The sequence below is a fragment of the Rhineura floridana genome, chromosome 7 (assembly GCF_030035675.1).
Source record: "Rhineura floridana isolate rRhiFlo1 chromosome 7, rRhiFlo1.hap2, whole genome shotgun sequence".
NCBI lineage: Eukaryota > Metazoa > Chordata > Lepidosauria > Squamata > Rhineuridae > Rhineura > Rhineura floridana.
The window spans coordinates 73,193,022-73,216,052 of record NC_084486.1 but is presented as its reverse complement, the minus strand read 5'-3'; the positions used below and the strand labels follow the sequence as shown (position 1 = coordinate 73,216,052).

General features: G+C 42.3%; 1 protein-coding gene across 1 annotated transcript in view; it reads right to left on the bottom strand.

Moving 5' to 3' along the window:
- Positions 1-23,031, bottom strand: part of ABLIM1 (actin binding LIM protein 1) — a 261,923-nt gene that overhangs the window by 78,045 nt on the left and 160,847 nt on the right. The window contains exons 9-10 of the mRNA XM_061635919.1: positions 20,998-21,060; positions 10,896-10,973 (exon numbers count right to left, since the gene is read on the bottom strand). Of these exons, the coding sequence (XP_061491903.1) occupies positions 10,896-10,973; positions 20,998-21,060 (141 nt within the window). The remainder of the gene's footprint in view (positions 1-10,895; positions 10,974-20,997; positions 21,061-23,031) is intronic.

The window sequence follows — 23,031 nt, the reverse complement described above, 5'->3', positions numbered from 1 at the left end:
ACAACTGAGTTATAGCCCAACCCCATGTAGTAAGATTTACATGCACAAATTCCCAAGTTCCATCTCTGGCATCTCAAGTTAGGGGTTTTGGATAGGACTGTAAAAATCTTCTGCCCGAGACCTTGGAAAGTCACTTCTACTCAGAATAAAACAGCTTTTCCCAACCTGGTCTACTCTGACTACCCTCAACTTGTAGTACAAATGTTTTTGGACTACAGTTCCCATCAGTCCTAGCCAGTATGGCCAATGGTTGGGGAGGATGAGAGTTGCAGTCCAACAAATTCTGGAAAGTATTATGTTGGGTAAGACAGTACTAGCTAGGTGCTCTAGTGGTTTGCCTCAATATAAGGCAGCTCCTTCTATAACTCCAAGGCCGGCCCCAGGCATGCCGGGGCTCTTGGGTACCAGCCTGCCCTGGGCCCCTCTGTGATCCGTGGAACTTAAGCATCCGCGTACCGCAAGACAGGAGCTCCTGCGCCGCCCGCCATCCCCCCGCTTCACCTACCTTTCCGTTGTTTTTTGCGGCGCGCACAGGTTTGCCATCAATCAAGTTGGCAGGCGAGGTTTCCCTAAGGGGCTGAAGCCTCTGCCGCCATCTTTGTTGATGGCAGCAACGCATGCATGTGCCATCAGCAAAGATGGCGGCAGAGGCTTCAGCCCTTTAAGGAAACCTCAGCCGCCATCTTAATCGATGGCAAATCTGTGTGCCGCAAAAAACAACAGAAAGGTAGGTAAAGAGGGGGATAGCGGGGGGGGATGGGAGTCAGCGGATGCTTCCGCGAATCGCAGAAGGAGAGCGGAGGGCCTCCTGTAGCTCCAGGGGCCCTCGAGCCAGTGCCCCACCTGGCCGCCCTTTAGAACCGGCCCTGTATAACTCCTATAATTCTTGATAACTCCATGGTATGATCATATCAGGAACAAATATGCATAGGTTCTAGATTTAAGCTGAATAAAGCTCTCATGCAGAAAATGAATGATTAATAATTATTTAGGCCCCATTCTGACTAATTTATAAAAAATTAAACTAGATATTTATATTTAAGCTGAATCTATATACTACATAAAGAATTGTTGTGCCCCCCATTTTGCACCTGTCCTTTCCCCCCTCATCTCTCTCCATCGGTTGTTCTATCATATCTCCCCCCCGTTCCCACCCCCATCTTCACTGATTTGCTTGTTTGCCTCTTTTCCCTTCATCTGTTTCCATTTCAGACTGCATAATCCCTCCTCCATCTTTTTCTTCTCGCTAGCTGCATCTTTTTCTGCCCCTTTTTTGTGTTCACCTCTTCCCCAAGTTTCAGTGACTGCTTTTGTTATCCATTCTTAGTATCCAGTTTTAATCTGTCTCTGCTCCAGACCCCTACATCTCATGTCTCTTCATCTTTTTATTCTCTACACCCCCACCCAATTCCTTTTCCTGCACCCTTCTCCCAGCAAAGCAAACTCTGCCAAGAGCCTACACAATGGGTCTTTGAAGCCTGCCATATAATCCCTGATGCCAAAAGGTTTTTATAGCAACAGACCTAGGAGAGTCAGGCATGCACTGTTTTAGCCTTGCAGTGGGAAGGGACAGCTTCGAGGGGGGGGGGCGGTTGTCAGACCAGATTGTTTAAATACTTCTGCAAATATCAGGGTTCTACCAAACCTCCTGGTACATTCTCCTTGAACATGGGTGGTGCCATTTTGGTGGCATAAGCATCAACATTCACCCCATTAAGTTTGGAAAGTCAATGCATAGTAAATATTTTTAGGATTGCATCCTAACAGCACAATCCTATGTCTGCTTTCTAGGAAGTATGTCCTGCTACGTTCAATTGGACTTACTCCCCAGTAAGAGCTCCTCAGTACATCCTTTTTATTTTATGAGCACATGATTATTTTTGCTCATGATGGTATTCACTAACAGGCAAAAAACCTTGCGGTTTAAGGACATACCTATAGCCAACAGATATTTCTATCAAACTTTAAAAAGCAGGGAAATTGGGGAGCTATAGTGAATGCACCAGGGGAGCAGGAGACCTGACCTGTTCTCTGAGATATTGAACTGCCCTACACATTTGTCAAAATGCAAACACCATTTGGGTTGGTCTTTCACAGTCCAATCCACTTTGGTGGCAACACCTGCCATCTCCAAAGACAGAGAATTATATTTTTGTATGTTTGCTGGTGTTCTTCTTATTTTGCTTCTTTCCTGTGTTACTAATGTTTCTACAGATAATCTAAACTAGAAAATTTTATTTCCCTCATTATTCATCCTAGAAATTTGTGTCAAATTTATTTTTATTAATTTCAAAGCCTTTTTATTGGTCATTGTCATATGTGAAGACAGCCTTTTGTGTTTCAAATTGGAGGTTATGTTCTATTTCTATTTTGGGTGCATTAACAGTTGAATCGGAAACTGCAGTTTGATGTAAAATCAGACTGATTACAATATGTTGCTACTTCAGCAATGACTCTAGCTGTTGGAAAAAAGAGGATGCATGTTTTCAGCCTGCTATGTTTAAACCACTTTATTTAAGGCAAGGTGGGCATGGTCAATTAAAAACATAGAGCACACCTAGAATTTTGCTAGAATATATTTCACCCCCCACTGTTTTATCTTGTGCAACCTGAGACACTCCTGAGGTCCACTGGAGACTATTCTGCAGAAGTCAGTGCCATTATTCCACAATTAAGTTTGGAGTTTTTTTAGTGTAAATTTTGCAAAGTGTTGCTGTACTTCACATATTCACAGAAACAGAAACAAAAGAAAATGATTTCCTATAGGAAACTTCACTAAAATTGCAAAGTAGATCTGACATATCTAAACTGACCATTTGAACTATATCAACTGTCTTAATAATGCTTAATAATGCTTCCTCCCTGCTAAAACAAGATCAGCACAGCACATGTCTTCTTTCTATTATTTGGGCTGATTGCAGGTGTTGCCACCACTCACCATATGCTCAGAGGCACATGTTACCAAATTCTTCCAAGCTACACAGCAAGTGTGTTGGACTGTGAAAGACTAACCCAAATGGAAAAATCCACACTGGCTATAGTATACAGCCACTCTCATGGCTGTATAATCAGGATGGTTGTACATGATCCTGCTTTTAATACTGTTTCTGACGTCTTTGTTTCCAGTTATTACATGTACAGTAGGGCCCCACTTATAAGGCGGGTTAGGGAGGCCCCTGCCGTAAAGCGGAAATTGCTGTAAAGCGGAACCCATTGACTATAATGGGTCGCATCATGCGAAAATGCCGCAAAAGCGCAAAATCAGCTTTAAAATGGGAAATTTCCCCTAATTGAAAGCCGCCGCATCAGTGGAACGCCGGAAAACGGAACACCATAAAGCGGGGCCCTACTGTACTCAGCTTCCTGCTAAAATCCTATAAATGTTCCAGTTTATTTTTGTCCCACTTTTGATGTGCTACAGTGCAAGCATTGGGGAAACACTGCAGAAAAACTAATAAAGTGGAGTGATGTATGGGCAGTCCAGCATAAATCCACCACTAATGCATTATTATTGCATCAATAATATTTGCAGAACACACCCACCAAAAAACAACGGTCAGGAGAGACCCAAAGTGTGAACAGAATTACAGCCTTGGATGGAAAATCCCCTGCATGTTTTTGTAGGAATGAGTTCCAATAAACACAATGGGTTTACTTCTGAGTAAACATGTGTATATTTGTGATGCTAGTGTTGCAACAATCTACACCAAAGAATGAAAGGAAGAGTGCTATAATCTTCAGATTTTTTAATGTTTCTTAAATGGAAGAGGGGGAGGGATTAAATGGCTGGGATAATCCAAAACATTTGGAAAAATAAAAAAGGAAGCAATTGCTGAACATGGAACATTGTTGTTAATGAAGCATTTATACATCAATTTTTGTCTGCATTACTTGACATTTCTTCTGTGATAGTATAGGCATGCTGACACTAGTTGCTATAATTATGTTACAAATGGATGGATAATTCATTCTATTAACCTTCTTCAAATTTATTTCTAGCCCTATCCAAAATGACCCTGTGAAACAATAACTTTTTAAAGCCACTTTTATTATAACCTGAGCATGCATGCCGGGACATTTTTAAGCTACTGCTGTTACAAGACATTTTAATTAATCCCTTGTGCATCAGAATAATATATAAAGGTTGCCCAGTACTGCAGATTAGAGGCTACACAATATAATGAGGAGCTGACTTTTCCAAATTTGCTGAAGGCTCTGAATCCACCCATGTGAATACACTGGCTTCACTCCAAAGTGTGCTCTGCAGCTTGAAACCAGTAGTTTATAGAAAGTCCTACTTTAAGCATGTGCGCCAATGAATATGAACAGAAAATCCTCCACTGACTTGACTTTACAGGCAGGCCCTGCTTATACGGCAGGTTCCGTTCCAGACCCCCACCGTAAAGCGGAAATTGCCATACAGCGGAACCCCATTGAGTATAATGGGGCGCGTTGCGCAAAAATGCCACAAGATCGACAAAATTGGCTTTAAAATGAGGAATGACAGCCACCGCATTAGCGGAACGCCGGTAAGCGAAGCGCTGGTAAGCGGGGCCCTACTGTACTGGTTGCCATACTAATACCCTTGGCATATACAAGGCTGTTTTTGAACATCAGAGATTGATGGTTCAGTTGCTATCATTACAGCATTGTACTGTACCACTGACACTGCACAGATACCAGCTGCAGACACAACTAAAATGCAACTTATTAACTACTTTTTCTATTGCTGGCTTTCATGTTGCCCATTTAGGTAATTGGGAGCCAAGGTATATTATACAGTAGGGCCCCGCTTTATGGTGTTCCGTTTTCCGGCGTTCCGCTGATGCGGTGGCTTTCAATTAGGGGAAATTCCCGGATTTAAAGCTGATTTTGCGCTTTTGCGGCATTTTCGTGCAGCGCGACCCATTATAGCCAATGGGTTCCGCTTTACGGCGGGGGCCTGGTCCCTGTACAGAGGTTTAAGGCTTTCCCTAAAGAAGTTTGCCAACTCCTTGTGCAATAGTTCTATAGAGTGGGGTGCCTCACCCTGTTAGTGTCATCATTCACAGATGAACTTGGACAACAGGCTTTCTCCTTGAGTTTCTGTACCTCTGTGAAACAAAACACAGGCTTTCTGGGGAGGGGGTCAAGTAGTTTTAGTGGATCTAACTTGCTCCTCCCACCCCATTAATTGATGACTACCCTTTCCTGTTCCTAGTCAAACTTTTCCTCCCTGTTAACAGATTTTGTTCATGTAACACAGGGATAGTCATAATAATGCCCTCCAGATATTTTTGAATGATAACTCCCATCATCCCTGATTTCAGCACACAAACTTGGTGTCACATCCCATATACACATACAATGAAATATTCAAAGTCTCAAAGACTTCTTTCTTCTCAGTTACTCATTAAAGGCTACAACAGAATCTTTCAGTGACACTTTTTCCTCAAAGTATATTAGGACTGATGGGAGTTGCAGACCAATAACACCTGGGGACCCCATGTTATCTACCACTGATGTAACAAATCACTCACTCTGTGTACAGCTTACATATTCCTCGCCCTTGGCTTTTCCTCCTTTGCTCACTAATTCTTTAAGCCTTCCCTGGATTCCTCAGTCCTACTCCACTGGTCATGCTGTTCACTTCTCTCTCTGCACCTGCTTTGACTACCTTTCCAGAATGACAACTAGACTGTCTCTTCAACTTATGAGTTCATTTTGCTCTTTGGTTGGGCACTATTTCTAGACTACGTTTGCAAGTGTGGGCCTTGATCCTCTAAGAGGCCGTGACCCCACAGGGCTGACATCCACACAAAATTACAGTAATCAGGCCATGTAAATTCTGATTGCCCTTGGTACAAATTTCAGCACACAAGCTTGGTGTCACATCCCATATACACATACAATGAAATATTCAAAGTCTCAAAGACTTCTTTCTTCTCAGTTACTCATTAAAGGCTACAACAGAATCTTTCAGTGACACTTTTTCCTCAAAGTATATTATTGGCAATACCTAACACTGGGTCAATAATCTGGAAAGTAACATCTCAAAGGCTTTGCAAGGTATGCATTTCTGCCTGACATTTTGAACCCGGCTGGTGAAAAAGTATGAATAAATGGAGATTGAGGCCTTCTGATTTCACTGGTAGGGATGCTAGAAAATTCCAGCGGAAATTGGCAATGTTCGCTTGTTCATCCCATGTTCAGAAAGGAAATCAATCTAGCATATACAGTCAACATTTGCTTCAGTCCGCAAATAGTGTTCCCGCCTTATGCGGGAGCGTGTTTGCCGCCACCCCCCTAACATTCCAAAGAAGGCTCGGGATTGGTTCCCAAAGGGTTTTGGGGGGAAATGTTAGGTGGGCCAACTGGCCCATGCAGTGGAGGAATAAATGGGCTTAAAAGCCAGCTCCTCCCCCAAACTTGCCTCTCTTTTGCCTTGTGGCATTAGGCGCATTGGGCAAAGAGCAGCGGCTCGCAATCCCTCGCAGCTCCAGGGAGTTTTTTCCCCTTGTCGCCTTTTTCTCTGCTGCCCTGTTCCTGTCAGCGTGTTGCCCGAGGTTGGTGGGCATCTTGGTTCCCGGCGGCTCTTCCTCTACTGCCCCCTCCCATGTGGTTCATGGCCTTGGCCCGTGGAGCGCAGGCCTGGGGTGCTGCGGGTCTTGCGGGTGTCCCGGTCTGGCAGCAGCTTTTCACTTGCTGCCCACTTGTCAGCTTCAGCCTGCTCTGGCTGCACGTGCTTCCCCTACTTGGGCCTTCTCCTGCTGTGGGCCGTGCGGGAGGCCCAGTCTGGTGGCAGCTTCTCTCTTCGCCGCCCATGTGTTGGCTTTGACCTGCTCTGGCTACATGTGCTTCCTCGGAGGCTCTGCGGCGAGTGCGGGTGGTGGCGGTGGCCCACTTGGCCCTTCTCTTGTTTGGGGATTCCACCTAGTCTCTGCCTCCACGTGACTAAGTATTGGGTTGGGGGGAGGGGGAGTGGATTCTTGGTAGGAGGCATTTGTTATGCCTTGCCCCAATAACAACAACAATAACAGAACAACAACAACAACTGTTGACTCGATTGTCATTAAACAGTGTTAGCTTGTATTCTATTATTAGAATATAGGTCCTATTGTCCATTTTAGAACGGGTTTTCAATGTTCTAATTCTGCTTACGCAAGGCGTGGTTCAACAATGCCGCCTAAGAAGGCTAAGCAGAAGCGGGGTGTCCATGTTGTGAAACAGGCTGGGAAGAGCCCTACATCTCAGCCACTGTCATCAGATGAGGAGGACAACATGGGAGTAATTTGCACTTTGGTGGCAAAGATTGAAGCACTGGAGAAAGAGCGCAGGAGACCAGTTGATCTGGAAGCAGGCCCCAGTGCTAAACCACAGGGTAAGAAATCTGCCCGCTTGGCTTCTAAGGTCTCTAAGGCTTGTCTTTCTGATTTAGTTGCCACAGGATTGATGTGTCTGAAAAGGGTCTGGCCAGGAAAGATCCTCTTATTCCAGAGGAGCAAGCTCCGCCTGCTGGGGTGTCCCCAGCTGCCTTTTCAACCCCCACGATGACCATTCTAGTTGGCACAGCTTCCTCGGTGGCACTGCACAAGCAGGATGTGCTGCCAGCCTGGGGTACAGCTCGTTTCTCCCGTTGCTGCCAGTGGCGTGGCCCTAGCGGTAGCTGTTCCTCCAGCTTCATTTACAGGCGAGCCTCTCTCCTTGCAGCACCCTCCTTTGACATCTGTGTAGGCACCTGTGGGGCTTCCACAGCAGATGGTTTACATGGGTGGGGTTCTAGTACCTCAGCAGCCACAGCTCCTGTGGCCGACGGTGGCTGTGGCTCCTTGGCAACCAAATTTGGCTTCTTTGAGTCATGCCCCCGCTCCTCTGCCTCTGCCGTCTGGAGTTTACCCTCAAGGTGACACTTCTTTACCCTTGGGTGACCACCTTTTACCGAGCACTAGGGAGAAAATTTGGAGAGGAGAGTATATCGATATCTTTACACTCCTTTTTCGGGAATCAGAGGTTAAACCTAAGGTAGGAGAGGAGGCTAAGGACAAGGGGGTGGTTAAAAAGAAGAAAGAACAATGACTGGCTGCCTGGAGAAACAAGGGGCTCACATCAGACCTTACTTTCCTGGATTTTTTTTCCATTTGTGGTCGCGGTACACATCTGGCCTTCTGCCTTTCAGAAACGCACTGTGCATTTTTGGTGCAACAACCTTGCTACGGTTTGCGTTGTAAATTCCCAGACCTCCAAATCTACTTGAGTGATGCACCTTGTGCGAGCGTTTGTTCTGCAATGTTTGCGTTTTAATATTCTGTTTGTTGCTCGGCATGTTCTGGGTTTGCAGAATGATGTGGCTGATGCCCTCTCAATTACAGATGGAGTGCTTTCGGGAGTTAGTACCTGGAGCTGCACCCAATCAGGTCCTGATGTCTTCCTTCCTGTGGAGCCTTGGGAGTGGGAAGTGGGAGTTTCCATCGCTTCCACTCTGGCCCCTAGTACTCAGAGCCTACCACCATTGTATTGAGAAATTTCAGGTGTTTCGAGCTTCACATACTTTACCTCTGATGTAGCCAATACCCGTCCCCCACCTCTTGCAGTTCATGATCTCCTTAAGGGGACAGGGCATTTCTGTAAGCACTATATCTGGCCATCTTTCTGCCCTGGCTTTTATCTCCAAAGCCAAGGGCATTCAGGAACACACTACAGATTTCAGAGTGAGGAAGGTGCTAGAGGGCTGGTCGCGTTCCAGCCCTAGGGTAACTGATAGACGAAGGCCATTCACACCTGATGTACTCATGCAGATCCTGCCTGTGTTTAGCACCTTGTGCTCCTCTCCCTATGAGGCAAAATTATTTGTGGTGGTAGCCTTAACAGAGTTTTATGGGGCTTTCTGCCCCAATGAAGTTTTAGCCTGCTCTGCAATAGACATGTGATATAGAGCCCTGTGTTTAGGCAATTTTGTCTTGGGTGACAATTCCGTCATGTTCTCATTGCTGATCAGAGTGGCAATATTCGAGTGGTGAAATTGAGTGGTTGCTCATTGCCTGCCCTGTGTCCAGTTTCTGCTTCGAGGAACTTTCTGTCAGGCCAGCATGCCAGTGTTACCTGTTCATACATCTCGACGGGTCCGCCCTGACTCAATTTCAATTTTGGACCATTGTTCAGAGGCCCTTATTGGCCTGTGGGTGAGACCCTGGAGTGTATGGGTTACATTCCTTTCGGATTGGGGTGGCTACTGCCGCTGCCCTCGTGGGCATGCATCCGGAAAGCATTCAGGCCATTGGCAGATGGCAATCTGCCGCTTATATTAGGTTGTGTTATTTCTGACCGTTTTTTTTGTTCTTCCCAGGTGTACGGAACCTTCCAGATCCAGCGAGCATTGTTCTATGTGGGCATCTGATCCTGTTCTGGGCCCACAGGGGGGCTTCCTCTTCTGCAGTGGGGACACAGTTGCAGCTCTCTGCCCATGCAACAGTACACTGGGAGGCCAAGCGTGGCATGTTGTGGGGAGAATTGCTGCCATTGGTCTGTAAGATTATGTCTTCAGGCCACATGCCTCATATACTAGTTACCCATTCAGGTGAGAATGATTTGGTGCAGCGGCCAGGTTTGGATTTGCTACACAGGGTGATCCACGATTTCTGTTGGACCAGGCATTCCTACCCTGATCTATTTATCGTGTGGTCAGATATGCTGGAGCACAGGGTCTGGAGGGTGCTATGCACCCTAACAGGATTGATAGGTCCTGGTGTTGGGTTAATAAAAAGGTTAGACAGTTGCTTTTGTCAATGGGATAGGCATTTATCCCCATGATAGGATTCAATTCCATTGCCCGCAATTATTTAGGGATGATGGGGTGCACCTATCAGAACGTGGTTGTGGGGTTTTTTGGAGGGTATTCGGTTGGGTTTGGCAGCTCTGTTTTCCTTGGGTTGAGGTGATCAAGCTTCATCTGATCCCCTCTGGTGGCATGGAATTTGGGCAGGTGAGGAAGGCGGGGGTAAACAGTGGGATACTGAGGCATTCTTGGGTAAAGGACACCCTCTAAGGAATTGCCAGTGCTGATTGTCTGGTGGGGATCTAGGGGGTGTTCTCGTGGGCCTAAGTTGTGCATCATAGTGAACGTCAGTACGGCGGGGCCAGGGTGCGCAGGTTGGATCCACGTACTTGGCTCTACTAGCAAGAAGGGACAAGTTCTTCCCCATACTTGGCTGGGGAGCCACAGTCAGTGGATGACTGACAAACCCAGGGGACTGGAGGGAAATCTCCCTACCAGTTAGGTTTTATCCTCACCTGCCCGAAGAAGCTTCAATTTGGTTAATTGGTTGAATTGGTTAAAGTTTATAACATTATTCCATCTTGGTGTCACGAGTCTTCTTTTGATGTGGTGGCAATAATATGTAATCAATTATGTTCCCCACCAACACCATTTGCATTGCATTTTCTTTGCACTGAAATTTCTTTGCTCCCTCCCAACTGAGATTAGGCAGGCACACTCCTTACTGAACCTCAAGTGCATGACTAAGACTTTCTTGTTCCAGCAGGCATTTTAAGGTATTTTTCAGTTTTATTATGAATTTTTTCTTTTTTTTCTGTATGGTTTATGCTTATGTACACCACTAGAAATGCTAGATTAAGCAGTATATAAATGTAATAAATAAACCAATGGGATGAAATAACATAGTGACAATGTAACTTAAATAATTTACATAATTAATTACCTAAGTTAAGCAAGTTTGCCAAAGCTATGGAAGCTGAACAGCAGTGGAACAGAAACAGTTTTGCATGGAACCAGCATACAATGGAATGTACAACTATGATTTATTATTTTCCTACTCATTGATGACAAATCTCATCTGTTACTTCTCCATTAAGGTAGCAGTATCATTAATAAACAAAAGGTAATATAAAAATATACTTACATAGATTGAATGGCCTGGTGAGCCAGGTATACTGGATCCAGGCCTAGAATAAATACTTTCTGAGGATGTTCTTATAGGCTGTAACAACAACAACAACAAAAGTTAAGTTGCAAAGGTGTGGCTGGACTGTATAGTCTATTTGAAACACAGAAAAATTAGTTTTTCAAATGACCAAGTCAAAAAATTTCAATGAAAACGGTTATGTTTTCATCTGGAACTTGTGAAGCAGATTGGGTTTCTTTTTGTGAAGAGGGTACTGCATTTTGTTGACAGGCAAGAGCTTTCTAGACATACACAACCAGCAAGGATAATTGCAAAAAAACAAACACCCTCCCCCCAAAAACCATCAGAATATTATTCTTATCTGTTCTTCAGAATGCTGTTGTTTGAAAGTTGACAGCTATTTACATGTCATGGTTAGGCTCTAGAATGTGCCCCATCCAAGCCACCTAAGTCTTACATCAAGGATGGGGAATTTGTGTGTGTGTGTTTCCGATGTTGTTGCATTACAACTCGAGTACTGACTATGCTGGCTGGGGTTGATGGGAGTTAGAGCCCAACAACTTCTTGGGGACCACAGGTTCCCCATCCCAGTCTTAGATGAATGTGTAACACAACAGACATCACTATACTATAGGATAACATGGCTTCAGTGGTTTGGTGGTCTGTCCATAATCTTGTAACTCTCCGTTTAGATTACTGCACTGTGTTATACATGAGCTACCTTAAAGACAGTCCAGAAATTTCAGCTGTTTTATAATGCTAGTCTTTGCCTACTTGCTCTGGCTTCTGGTTTCCAGGTCCAACTCAGGGTGCCAGTTTTAAACTATAAAATATTACACGTCTTGGGACCCTGTTATTTCCAACTGGAGACCTACGGCTATTTTGTATAGAAACCATGTGGACAGTTACAACACTTAAGGAAACAAAACCCACCCAAACTGAATTTGGGAAAATAAAATAATATTCTTTACGATCATTTGGTGTTATAGCTTTCAAATATACACCTTTCAGAATACAAGGCAATGTTCCACAAAAAATGTAAAAACAAAACCTCTCATTTTTGATTATCTGCTTTTAAAGGTGCTGAAAGTTTTTTCAATATTGGTTTGACTAGTATTTTCTCTTGTGTTTTGTGTATCTTGCTTCTATTCTATCTAGTGGTAGGGAGTTCAGGCAGCACAAGAGAAATATATGAAGATCAGAAGAACTTAGTGTCACAACAATACAGCAAGTTTTGTGGGAGGGGGAAATGTTTGGGTCTGATTTCAGGAAGCAAAAGTCTGCTCTTCCTTTTGTCCTATTTCTATACTTTGGTTGCTAGGTTGAAACCTTGGACGTGCTTCTGCATACTTAAAGCCACTGCTGAACTGGGAGAGGAGGCAGACACAGCTCTCTGCTCATGCCCCCCCCATTCTTTATGCTGCCCACACCCACATCTGTTGTAGTGAAAAAGACTTAGGTGTGCTACACAGCAGGTGGAGCAGGAGGGCAGTAGAAAGAACTGGGAGTGGGGAAAGGAGCATGGGGTGAGGGCAGAAGCCATGACACCTCGCCTGATTCAGTGGCTGGCTTTAAAGGCTTAAAACAGGGATCAGGTTGAATTCTAACTCCCATTAGCCCGATCCAACATGGTAAATTATCAGGAATGATGGGAACTATAGTCGTGCAACATCTGGAAGGCAACAGGTTCCCATGCCTGGTTTAAGAGATTTTAAAATGGCCTATTCAGGTTGTGCCCTGGCAAACTCTCTGTTATTCTCAGGATGTAAGATCTATTGGTGTCACCATTTGTTCTTGGCTTGCACAGGGCCTAGTTCCTGAACAAAGACTGGGAGCTTGTTCATACCAAAAGCACACTCACATTCCTAGTTGGACACAGCAGCAAACAACCAGGAATATGACTAAGATGTATCTCAGGCAGTTATCTGTAATGAGGAAAAGAGGCCCACTGTGCAGAATTCCCACACCCCACGGGTCTTGCACCAGTTCTTGCCAGCTGTGCATGGCAAGGACTACTGAAGGCTCAACTAATTTAAATATATTTGGACTGTGGAGATCAGATGTGCATCAGGTCGCTGCATTCAAAACTTCCTAGGAATAGCCTTACTCTAAGCATGGGAATGGCAAAAATTCTGAAGGCCAAGCTCCATACTATAGTCTTAAAGGGTCAAAAGCTATACTGGGGGTACTCTGCCACATCTCCCACTATAATCTATCCTCCCCCCTCTCTTCAAGAGCTTCCAAGTGCCATTCTTTCTCCTTTCCTACACTGATAATTGTAATTTGCACCCCATATTGCTTTGTGGTTAAGATTACATGCCATGAACTATAAGCTCTAGATTCCAATTCAAGTCAACCCATGAATTTCCCGATTGTAGGTATGTTTATTAAGAGGCAAGTTCGGCTGTGTTGGGGGTGGGCTTGCTCCAAGATAAGATAAAACATGCACAGGACAGCAGCCAGTGTTGTTCCAATGGCAAAACAAGATAAAGCGAGATAAAAATGGAAGACTAATTTTGGTCTAACTAATCAACAAATAATAATTAATGTGGTATTATTTTATTTTTCAAGAGTAACAGCTAGTATGGATCCTTTTCTTAGTCTTGTTAAATCCAATCATGCAAAACTAACCAACAAAACAAACACAGTTTCTATTGCATCACAGCAACATTAAAAATAAATCATGGCAAAACATTAAGTTCTGTAAAAATCTGTCAAATAAATCAAAAGTTAATTACTCCAAACAGAAGATCAACATGCATGAATAAGATTAAAAAGAAATGCAAAGCATCCAGCTAAGCTACTATGGCAGTGAGTGTTTATCTTCAAAGGTATTAAGCACAGTAGGGCCCCGCTTTACAGCGCTTTGCTTTACAGTGCTTCACTAATACAGCGGTCTCAATTAGACACAATTAGACTAAAGCCCCACTCATACAGCGCTTGTTCTGCTTTTACAGCAGTTTTCTGGCATCGCGCACCATTCTATTCAATGGGTTCCGCTTTACAGCGGTTTTCGCTTTACAGCGGGGGTCTGAAACGTAACCCACTGTATGAGTGGGGCCCTACTGTACTTCCCCTCCAACCACCAAATTGTGAGCTTTGTAGAACTGGATACAAAACGAAGAACATCCTTAAATGATTAGGGGTTTGACAGTTTCAGCATAGCACGAATTTTAATTATATTGATGTAAAATTGTCACTGTTGAATGTTTTTTTTGGGGGGGGGGGGAAACAGGATCTTTCGCAGGCACAAAACCTCCCAGACCCCAAAATGCCCTTTTCACTGATGTTTGCAGAAATTCACAGTTCTTATCCCTCTGTCCCTAGCTACTCTTCCAGTACCTTTTTTTTTGCTAGGTTATTTCCACCCCTAGTAATTCAAACCAGCTAAGAGCCACTTGGAGGATACAATAACTTCACAGCATCATTCATCCAGTCAGATATGGCAGGTAGTTGATGACATCACAGAGGGCAAATGAAGCCAATGCTTGCTATGGGGAGAGAATGTCACCACTGCCAAGCCAATTCTATTACCAATCCTTGGCAACACAGACTCTCATATGAACATAGCTCCAAATGTCAATGCAGTCTATCCACATTATTGTAAATGAAATGCGATGAACATCCAAATACATATTCCTATCCACGTCATGGCATGATTAGGGCAGGATCGGGGCTAAGAAGCATCAGCCCACTTGGTTTGGCAATGAAGACACATTATCTCCCCCAGCAAACAATTCCATGCTGTTTCAAGCCCAAAAACATCATTAAACCAGGATGCAGTGGTATTTGGCCCCCTTCTGCCTTCTAACCAAATGCTACTGAATAATTAAACTCTTGGTGAACTTGTTCTTGTCTCTCACTGGCTGACAACCAAGTTCAGAGAATAGAGATTGCAAACTGGAGAAAGCAAAAATTCAATTTATAGACCTTACTCTGGAAATCTTCATGAAGACAAAAGCAAGGATAGTGGAGTTTCCTCATCTTTTGTTATAGAGTAGAATTTCTGTAATAGCCTTTCTGTTGGAAGTCCAATTCCCATCTTTATACTAGAACTTTTTAAATTATAACATTAATATCCTTCCTTTCTTCCATGGAGTTCAAGGCGGGGCACATGGTTCTCCACCATCTCTACTTTATCCTCACAACAGCCCTGTGAGGTAGGTTAGGCTGAGAGCAGGCTATCCAGTGAACTACATGGCTGAGTGGAGATTTGAACCCTGGCCTCTCAGGACCTAGTCCAATATTCTAACCATTATATCATACTGACTTGTTTCACAATCAGTAAGCAAAATAAGTGTCCACTGTCCTAAGTCGCTTTTTTTTAAAATGGGATGCTAACAAGTGCATTTAAACATGGGGCTATAAAGCTTGTTATTAAAGCAAATGTTCCCTCCAAGTTGAACAGAATTGTAGTTGATATAGTAATTCAGCCACAGCTAAGTGATGGCTTTCTGCTCAGATCGAGGCAGATGTATCAGCAATATTTTGTTCTTGTAAGGCCAGTGTGGTATAGTGGTTAGAGTGTTGGACTATGACCTGGGAGACAAGGGTTCAAATCCCCACAGCCATGAAGCTCACTGGGTGACCTTGGGCCAGTCACTGCCTTTCAGCCTCAGAGGAAGGCAATGGTAAAACCACCTCTGAATACCGCTTAGCATTAAAACTCTATTCTTAGGGTCTCCATAAGTCGGGATCAACTTCAAGGCAGTCCATTTTTCATTTTCAAGGCAAAAAAAAAGCAACCACGTATTTTCTGCATTATGCACACACACACACTTGTCATGTGCTTTATTTTTATTTATTTATTTATTACATTTATATACTGCCCCATAGCTGAAGCTCTCTGGGTGGTTTACAACTTATTTTTAAGCTTTCAACTGGAATGATAAAGGTCAAAATATTTCAAGAATCCTGATAAGGCTGTTGCCTTGTTTTCCTTTGCAATTGTTTTCTTTCTTGTTCCACTCCTCTGCTCATCACAATTAAATTTTGGTTGCTTACCAGCTTTCTGTTATTTGATATCTCTGAAATGATATCTCTGCCATTCAGTATCTCTCAACTTGATCTCATTTGGCTGTTATCATTTTGCATCCATGTGAAAACCTTTAGCTTGGTTGATATATTTCTGAATAGCCAGGCTGTTGCATTTTTTTAAAAAAATCCTACAATTATCTTCTCTCTGTATTATTCCTACAACTGCCATCTCCCTGCATGAATTCAACACTATTTACCTGAAGAGACAACTTGTACTTTAAGACCATTTTCTTAGTTTTAACGGACTCTGGTTATTCAGACGCTCCCTTTTAACCCCATGGCAGGGTTTATTCTACACTTTTTTCCTACTGCACAAGCAGCTAGCACACTGCCCACCCCAAACTAGTCAAGTAATTTGTTCCATAATATACTATTAGCAGGGCTCTTTTGTGACAGTACTCACCAGTACGTTGTACCTGCACTTATTTATTGTGCTGCCTATGCCAGGGATTGTGTGCAGGCACCCACAGTACTTTTATCAATACATGAGTGCTGGAACCTCTTTTTTTTCTTTTTTCTTTACCAAAAAAAGCACTAACAAATAGTATAAGGTTATGAAGATTTGAAAGGAACCAGTATTTACCTTCATTTTCTATTTCTTTTTATCTTTTTTCATATTTTTTTAATAAATCACCTAGTTCCTTATTAAATCCCATATGACCAACTGCACAAAAATGTATTTCACACTGCACTATTTTTTTGGACACAGCACAAAATGTGTCTAGTTGCATATTAGAATAAACCTTAGGTCAATTTTAATAATATTTTTCCAAGTGTTTCCAAATTTCTAATACTCGGCAACTTTTACAGATTTTGTATCCTCCCCCAAAATCTGCTGTTCCACCTGAAGAAGATGCATGGTAATTGCTGTAGAACAGTTATTTATTTTGCTTGGCTTTCCCCCCCACCTGTAACACAGCCTTTGAACATGAACATTACATTTGCTGCCATGCTATCTTCACAGCTATGCCTCTTTTTAGAACACCAACTCTGCCATCCTACGAATACTTACTAAGGAACTTACTTTGAAGTAAACACTTGGAAGGATTTTCATGAAAATTAACCTGCTTATAGGTCAAAACACCAAACAAGGGATTAACACCTCAACCTTTGCTCAAATCTGCCTTAACCTCAGTTGTGATAAATTCTGCTTATCCCCAAAATCTCCCCAAAGTTAATGTTGACAATTTAATTAACCATTGAGAGCATGCAAAACTGGAGGGCACTGTATGTTTGCTTTAGGCATACAGGTATATGAAAAATGCCAGTGCTGTTCCCCATGCCCCATGGAGCCTAATCCTCAAAGTACAGTTTGAACATTGTTCATGCTGATTACTCCCCTCTAAATACATGTTGTTACTTCATGCTCCACCCATTTTGTTTGTTTCTCTCTTCACTCCTTTGAGTCCAAAGCAAAAGTGTCCTTTATGTTCCTTTTGGAATTAAGGGTATATTGTACCATTGCTGCTGCAGCAGCATGTCAATTTTAGCATATATTGAATTGAAAACCACACTCTCCCAAAAAATGTATTTCCCCCATTATTTAAGCTGGTCTGGTTCACATCTTAATAACTGGCACCTCTGCTTTGCCTTGACATAGGTTTTGCCATGCATTGCACATAATATAGACAGATACCCTCTTAAAGCACTGGAGACATTCACATCATCCCAATACAGTGATGTGATGGCTGCCCACTTCTACATTATAGATGTTCAAGTCATGCTCTATGGAATTGTATGGGAGAAATTCAATATATCTGAAATAATCCCTTGAACATCAAACCAACTGGATGCACTAGTATAAAGTATAAGGACACTGTTCCAGTGCTGCTTACAGTACCTGCCTTTGTTTTTTGATGGAGTTCATTATACAAGGTGGTGAAAACAGCTGGAGAAGAAGGAACAATTTGGTTTTGGTTTGCAATTATTCTATAGTCATTTAACATTGCTAGAAACAGTTAAAAAAAGAGTTCATCAGAAGCAGAATTAAGTGCAACCATATAAAACTCATTAAAATTTCCTCCTACTGGACAGCTTAGAGGACTGTTTTAGATTAATGACACTTTAGCATTTCATCGGAACCCTGAACTGTTATTAATCTTACCTATAGGTAGTTGAAACAAGCCCAATTAACAAACTATGGTTTGATGTTGGCGTATTTCAACAATTCATAAGGTTAACCACAGTTTGTCCAGGTTTGGATATCCAAGACAAGCTGTGGTTAATCTAAAATGGAAGCAAAAGCTTGTGAACATTTCTTTGTGGCCACAATGGAGGAGGGGGATGCACATGAACCTAAGGCTTATAATTTATCATTATGTGTGAATAGGTCATTGAGCATAACATCAGCTCTGTTGCTTTAGTGGAGTTCTAGGCTAAACTGTATGTGACATCATGAGATTCACAGGAAAACTCCTGGCATATTTTCTTTAGAGAGATTCAGGCTTCAGCAGTGTGAATGGGGCTAGGAATTTGTGTTTTTACAATTAAATAGCCTCCCTCATGCTGCTTTCCCATATGCAGGGAACAACATTTTGAATGCATAAATTGCTCTTAAAAAAGGATTAAGCACTTCCTTTCTCAGTGCTGCTGAAATCAAACATGATCTCCCCCACCTTACACACCTACATTTCCCCTAAAAAGGGCGGAAGAGACAAGAGCTCAGTAATAATCTCCTGGCATCACATGCAGTTTGACACTCAATTCATTGTTTAACTCAGTGCTATAAATGTAAAAGAGTTAGGAATTGGTCCAAAGACTTGTGAAATCAGTGGAAATGCAATTATTTGAAAAAACATGGATGGTGTATACAAGTTCCATACATTAACAATATTGTATTCTCACTTACGATAGTTCTTGACTATATCAGGTTTGGAGTTGAAATCTCATATCAAATGGCCTCTTCCCATTAATCTACCTGGAAAGAGATCCTAAATCCAATGGATGTGATCAGAAGATGTCTATAAAAGCTGCTGGAAGTGGTGCTGGCCAGACTGTTCCCATGAGTGCAACAGGGTACAGACTTAACCACCAATCCCTGATGGGCTATACAGCTCAAGATAAACTTTCAAAATGAAATGAAGCTTTAAGCATATGTGTTACACTTTTCCAACAGTCCCACCCTGTTTTCCTGGCTCTTAAGTTTTTCTTTCCAGGTGTAATAATTTAGAGCCTAAGGATACTTAAAAAAAACCAACACTATCCACCCAACCCTGTGGTGGGTACTATTCACCTTAGATAGGAGAAAGGAAAAAGTGCTAAAGGAGATGAACAAAAATAAATGCGCTTGACCAGAGAAAACTGTAGTGCTACCCTTCATTCTTAAAAACAGAGTCCAACAAAGTCAATGCAGTTGTTTAAAGTTTTCAATTATCCATCATTCCAAACATAAACTAAGGTTCCCCCCGCTTTGGCTGCACACATTCCTTTAACAGTCGCATGTTAAATTAATCAGGCAAAGCTTTCCCCAGCATTAAGATGTACTGATAGGAAAAACTTAATCTGCTACATTTCAGGTGCTCATGAGGCTTTTAAAATACAAGTAGTTCAGAACCATTGCCAAAGAAGCCTACAAACTGTACTTGTAAAACTGCTCATGTCAAGAAAAGTTCCTTTGAACAGCTTGCTTTAAATCTGTAACAGCACAGCAAACTTATTTTTAAAGCATCACTCTGCCATTTATAATTTTTAAATGTTTCAGAGTGTACCCAACGTTTGAACATAATAAAGTCACAGTGGCTTCCTACGTTTCCCAGGAAACATCTGGGAAGCTTTGAGAATGTAGGTTTAGACAGGAGACTTTATAAGCAACTATTTCAACAATAGTTAAGTAATTGTGCTGGGTACAAATCAGATAAGTTGGGTACACAATGAAATACAACACCGCATCCCCCATGTGTTTGCACAGGGATGCACATAACCACAAATAAATAACTGAATAGTGTTACCTGTGAAACAAAATCCATGCCATTGGATGCTCTATACAGGTACATTACTTAATTAGCGTAACAAGAATAGGGAAAAAGCAATTATGTTGGTCTCGGGAAACCCCTACAGGGAACAAGTATGTACAACCTGTGGCATATAACTAGGGTGCAACAACAACATCTGGGTGTATCTCTAGATCTCAATGGGTACTTGGGACATCTCAGGCATGGGTATGCCTACTTAATTCCTAGCACAGGAAGATTGAGGAGTACAGGAAATTGAGGTGGTGGTACTTGTTTTGCCCCTTCTTCCAGGTTAGAAGTTAAGGAGAAATACTTGAATTTTTGAGAGGTGGGGTTGGGCTGGGTTGCCAGGCTTACAACTGGGGTCTGAGTATAGAGCAAAGGTGACAGAGTGCCTCCTTTTCCCAGAGAAGTCGTGGCTTGGATGATTTCTCTCTTTGAAAGCTGCATGTGATAGAATCCATTTTGATTCTAGCAGTCCTGGATATTGTATCAACAGCTCACTGAATTCTCAGCAATGCATACAGATAGAGCAAAGGTCCCATGGACAAAGCAAAGAGAAAGCATTACCTTCTCTTATTTGGACTTTCTACCGTGGAGGTCAAGACTCATGAACTTTACTTGTCTATGAGTCTTGACCTCCATTGGAGAAAGTGTAAGTAACAGATGGCAATGTTGTTTATTAAACTGACTTCCACTGATGACAAAGGTATGATAATTGCCTGTTTTATCTCCTTAGGAAATACTTGAGTAAAAAATACCCCAAAATAGCCAGTATCAGAATCATGCTATGTAGCATTTCTATTATCCAAAATTATTGTTTTCTGTAATCTCTCCATACATATATATTAGCAACAAAACAGCAAAACACTACTTCTTGTGTGACAGTTTTTAGGAAGCTAAAATGGTTGTGACAATATTGAATGAAGAAATTCAAAATTTTGAGTGTGCTTTATCCAGTGCAAAAGTAAAAGAAGGTGTCAAATGGGGTGGTGGTGGTGGAGGAGGAGGAAGTGGTATCAAACAGCAGCAGCGGCAAACATAAGTGCAGAAATCAGACATCCTTCCACAGAACTGGCAGTTAAAAACTGTACAAATGCACAAGTGCAAACCTCTGATGACCGTGGCCTGCGAAGAACCAAACTCTTTGGATAAAAGAAATCAGATGACGAATGCTGCCACAAAACAAAGAACAGGAAAGAAAGAGTGAAAAATGTAAAAGGTTTCACTCATGGCCCCTCCAGGCTGGTGTTTTATTTTGGGTGCATTCTGCAACATGTTCTTGACACTATAATAGTGCATTAGTGGTCGATTTATTCTGCTTTATTAGTTGTTCTGTGATGCTTCCCCAATGTTACCACATTGGGCTTATCCACACTATACATTTAAATCACTTTTATACCACTTTAAATGTCTGGATTTCCCCCAAAGGATCCTGGAAACTACAGTTTGTTAAGGGTGCTAGGAACTGTTAGGAGACCCTCCTATTACCCTTACAGAACTACAATTCTCAGGGTTCCCTGGAAGGATTGACTGTTAAAGCACCTTAAATCTGTGCTGCAGATGTCCCGTTATTGCTGTCTGGAGGGGCTATAGCACAACAAAAGTGGGACAAAAACAACCTGAGCATTTGTGGTATGAAAAGTTATGGGATTTCAGCAGGTAATACAGGATATACATTGACTGGAAATGAAGCAGTATGGCTGCCCCAAAACATCTGCAGGCGCAAATAGTACTGAAAGTGGTTTTGTGTATGAGCACAAATAATCATGAATGCACAACAAAAAAGCCTGTCTTGGAGGGGCCACTAGACATATATTTCCCCCAGTGGAAAAAAGTGGTATCTCCTTAAAATCAACTTGATAACAAATAGTGTCAAGTATTACATCAGTAGCACATCCTATCAATAGCAAAATTGCCAGCTGGCAGGCACCCATAAAAGAAAGACGTGTTCTCAGCACTTATAGAGTTGCTTTCTTTCCTGCTTATTTTGGCATCAGTAACCTTCTATGAAAAAAAATCCAAAGGGAACTGGATGTTAAGAAATCATTGTTTTTATTGACTCCACCTAAAACCTAAACCAGTGAGAACTCTCGATTAAGGAGAGTGTAATCCAAATACAAATGGAGACAAAAGACAGAATGTTGAAGCTGCTTCAACAACAAGCAGTTTTGGCTGTGTGTATTTAGGCTTTCAGGAGGAAAAAAACCAAATACAATTTTAACTCTGTGTCCTATTAAGTGCTTTCTATGAATACCACCTTCCACATTCGGGGTGTGAATGTTTTCGCATGCTGAACCATCTTCAGCTAAGGAAAGAGGACTTGCTCATGTAAGAAAGACAAAGGAAGGAGATACTTGGAGGGAACATCTTCAGTTTCCTTGGGAACTGGGAATAAGCCAAATGGATTTTGAAAGTTCAGTCTGAATTAGCTAAAGGATTCTTGTAATGGCAGTGTTGTTGTTGTGGGTGATGTACTACAATTAAAGTCTCTTGGCCTGTCTGTAGCAATGAGATGGCTACATACTAACATACAAGTAAATATCTTCGCCAGTGAGAGCACACCAGCTATTCAATTCCATGAATCCTCAACAGGCAGAGCAATCCTAACCTCTGACCCACACTACTGATGGGAGTTAAGATTCAGTGAAGGTATCTCTCTGCTGGTCTCTGTTAGTGAAGGAGCTTCATTGCTGGAGGCCAACACTATGATGGCTAAAAGTATAGCAGAGCACATGCTACTACCAGCAGTGGTTCTGCTGGCAGTAGTCAGTGTAAGGACCTGAACAGGCCATTTCAGGGATGGAGCACTATTTATTTTTATGGCATAACAAAACATTCTTCCCCATTCATTTGGAACCATATATTCAGTATGCCCACATTTGCTGCAAGCAACATCATATTTACTAACAAATTCCAGAGGGGAAGGAAGCTGTGTTAGTCTGCTGCAGCAAAACCAACTAGGTATTATGGTACCCTACAGGCTAACAAATGTGTTATGGGTGAGCACCCATTTTGCCAGATGCATGAAGTGGTCAGCTATGTGAGGAGGTATATTAAACACACATAAATATATATATAGAAGAACAAAATGAGGCCAAAACACAAGGTAGTGTGAGATATCATCAGGTCTGTCCCACTGCTAT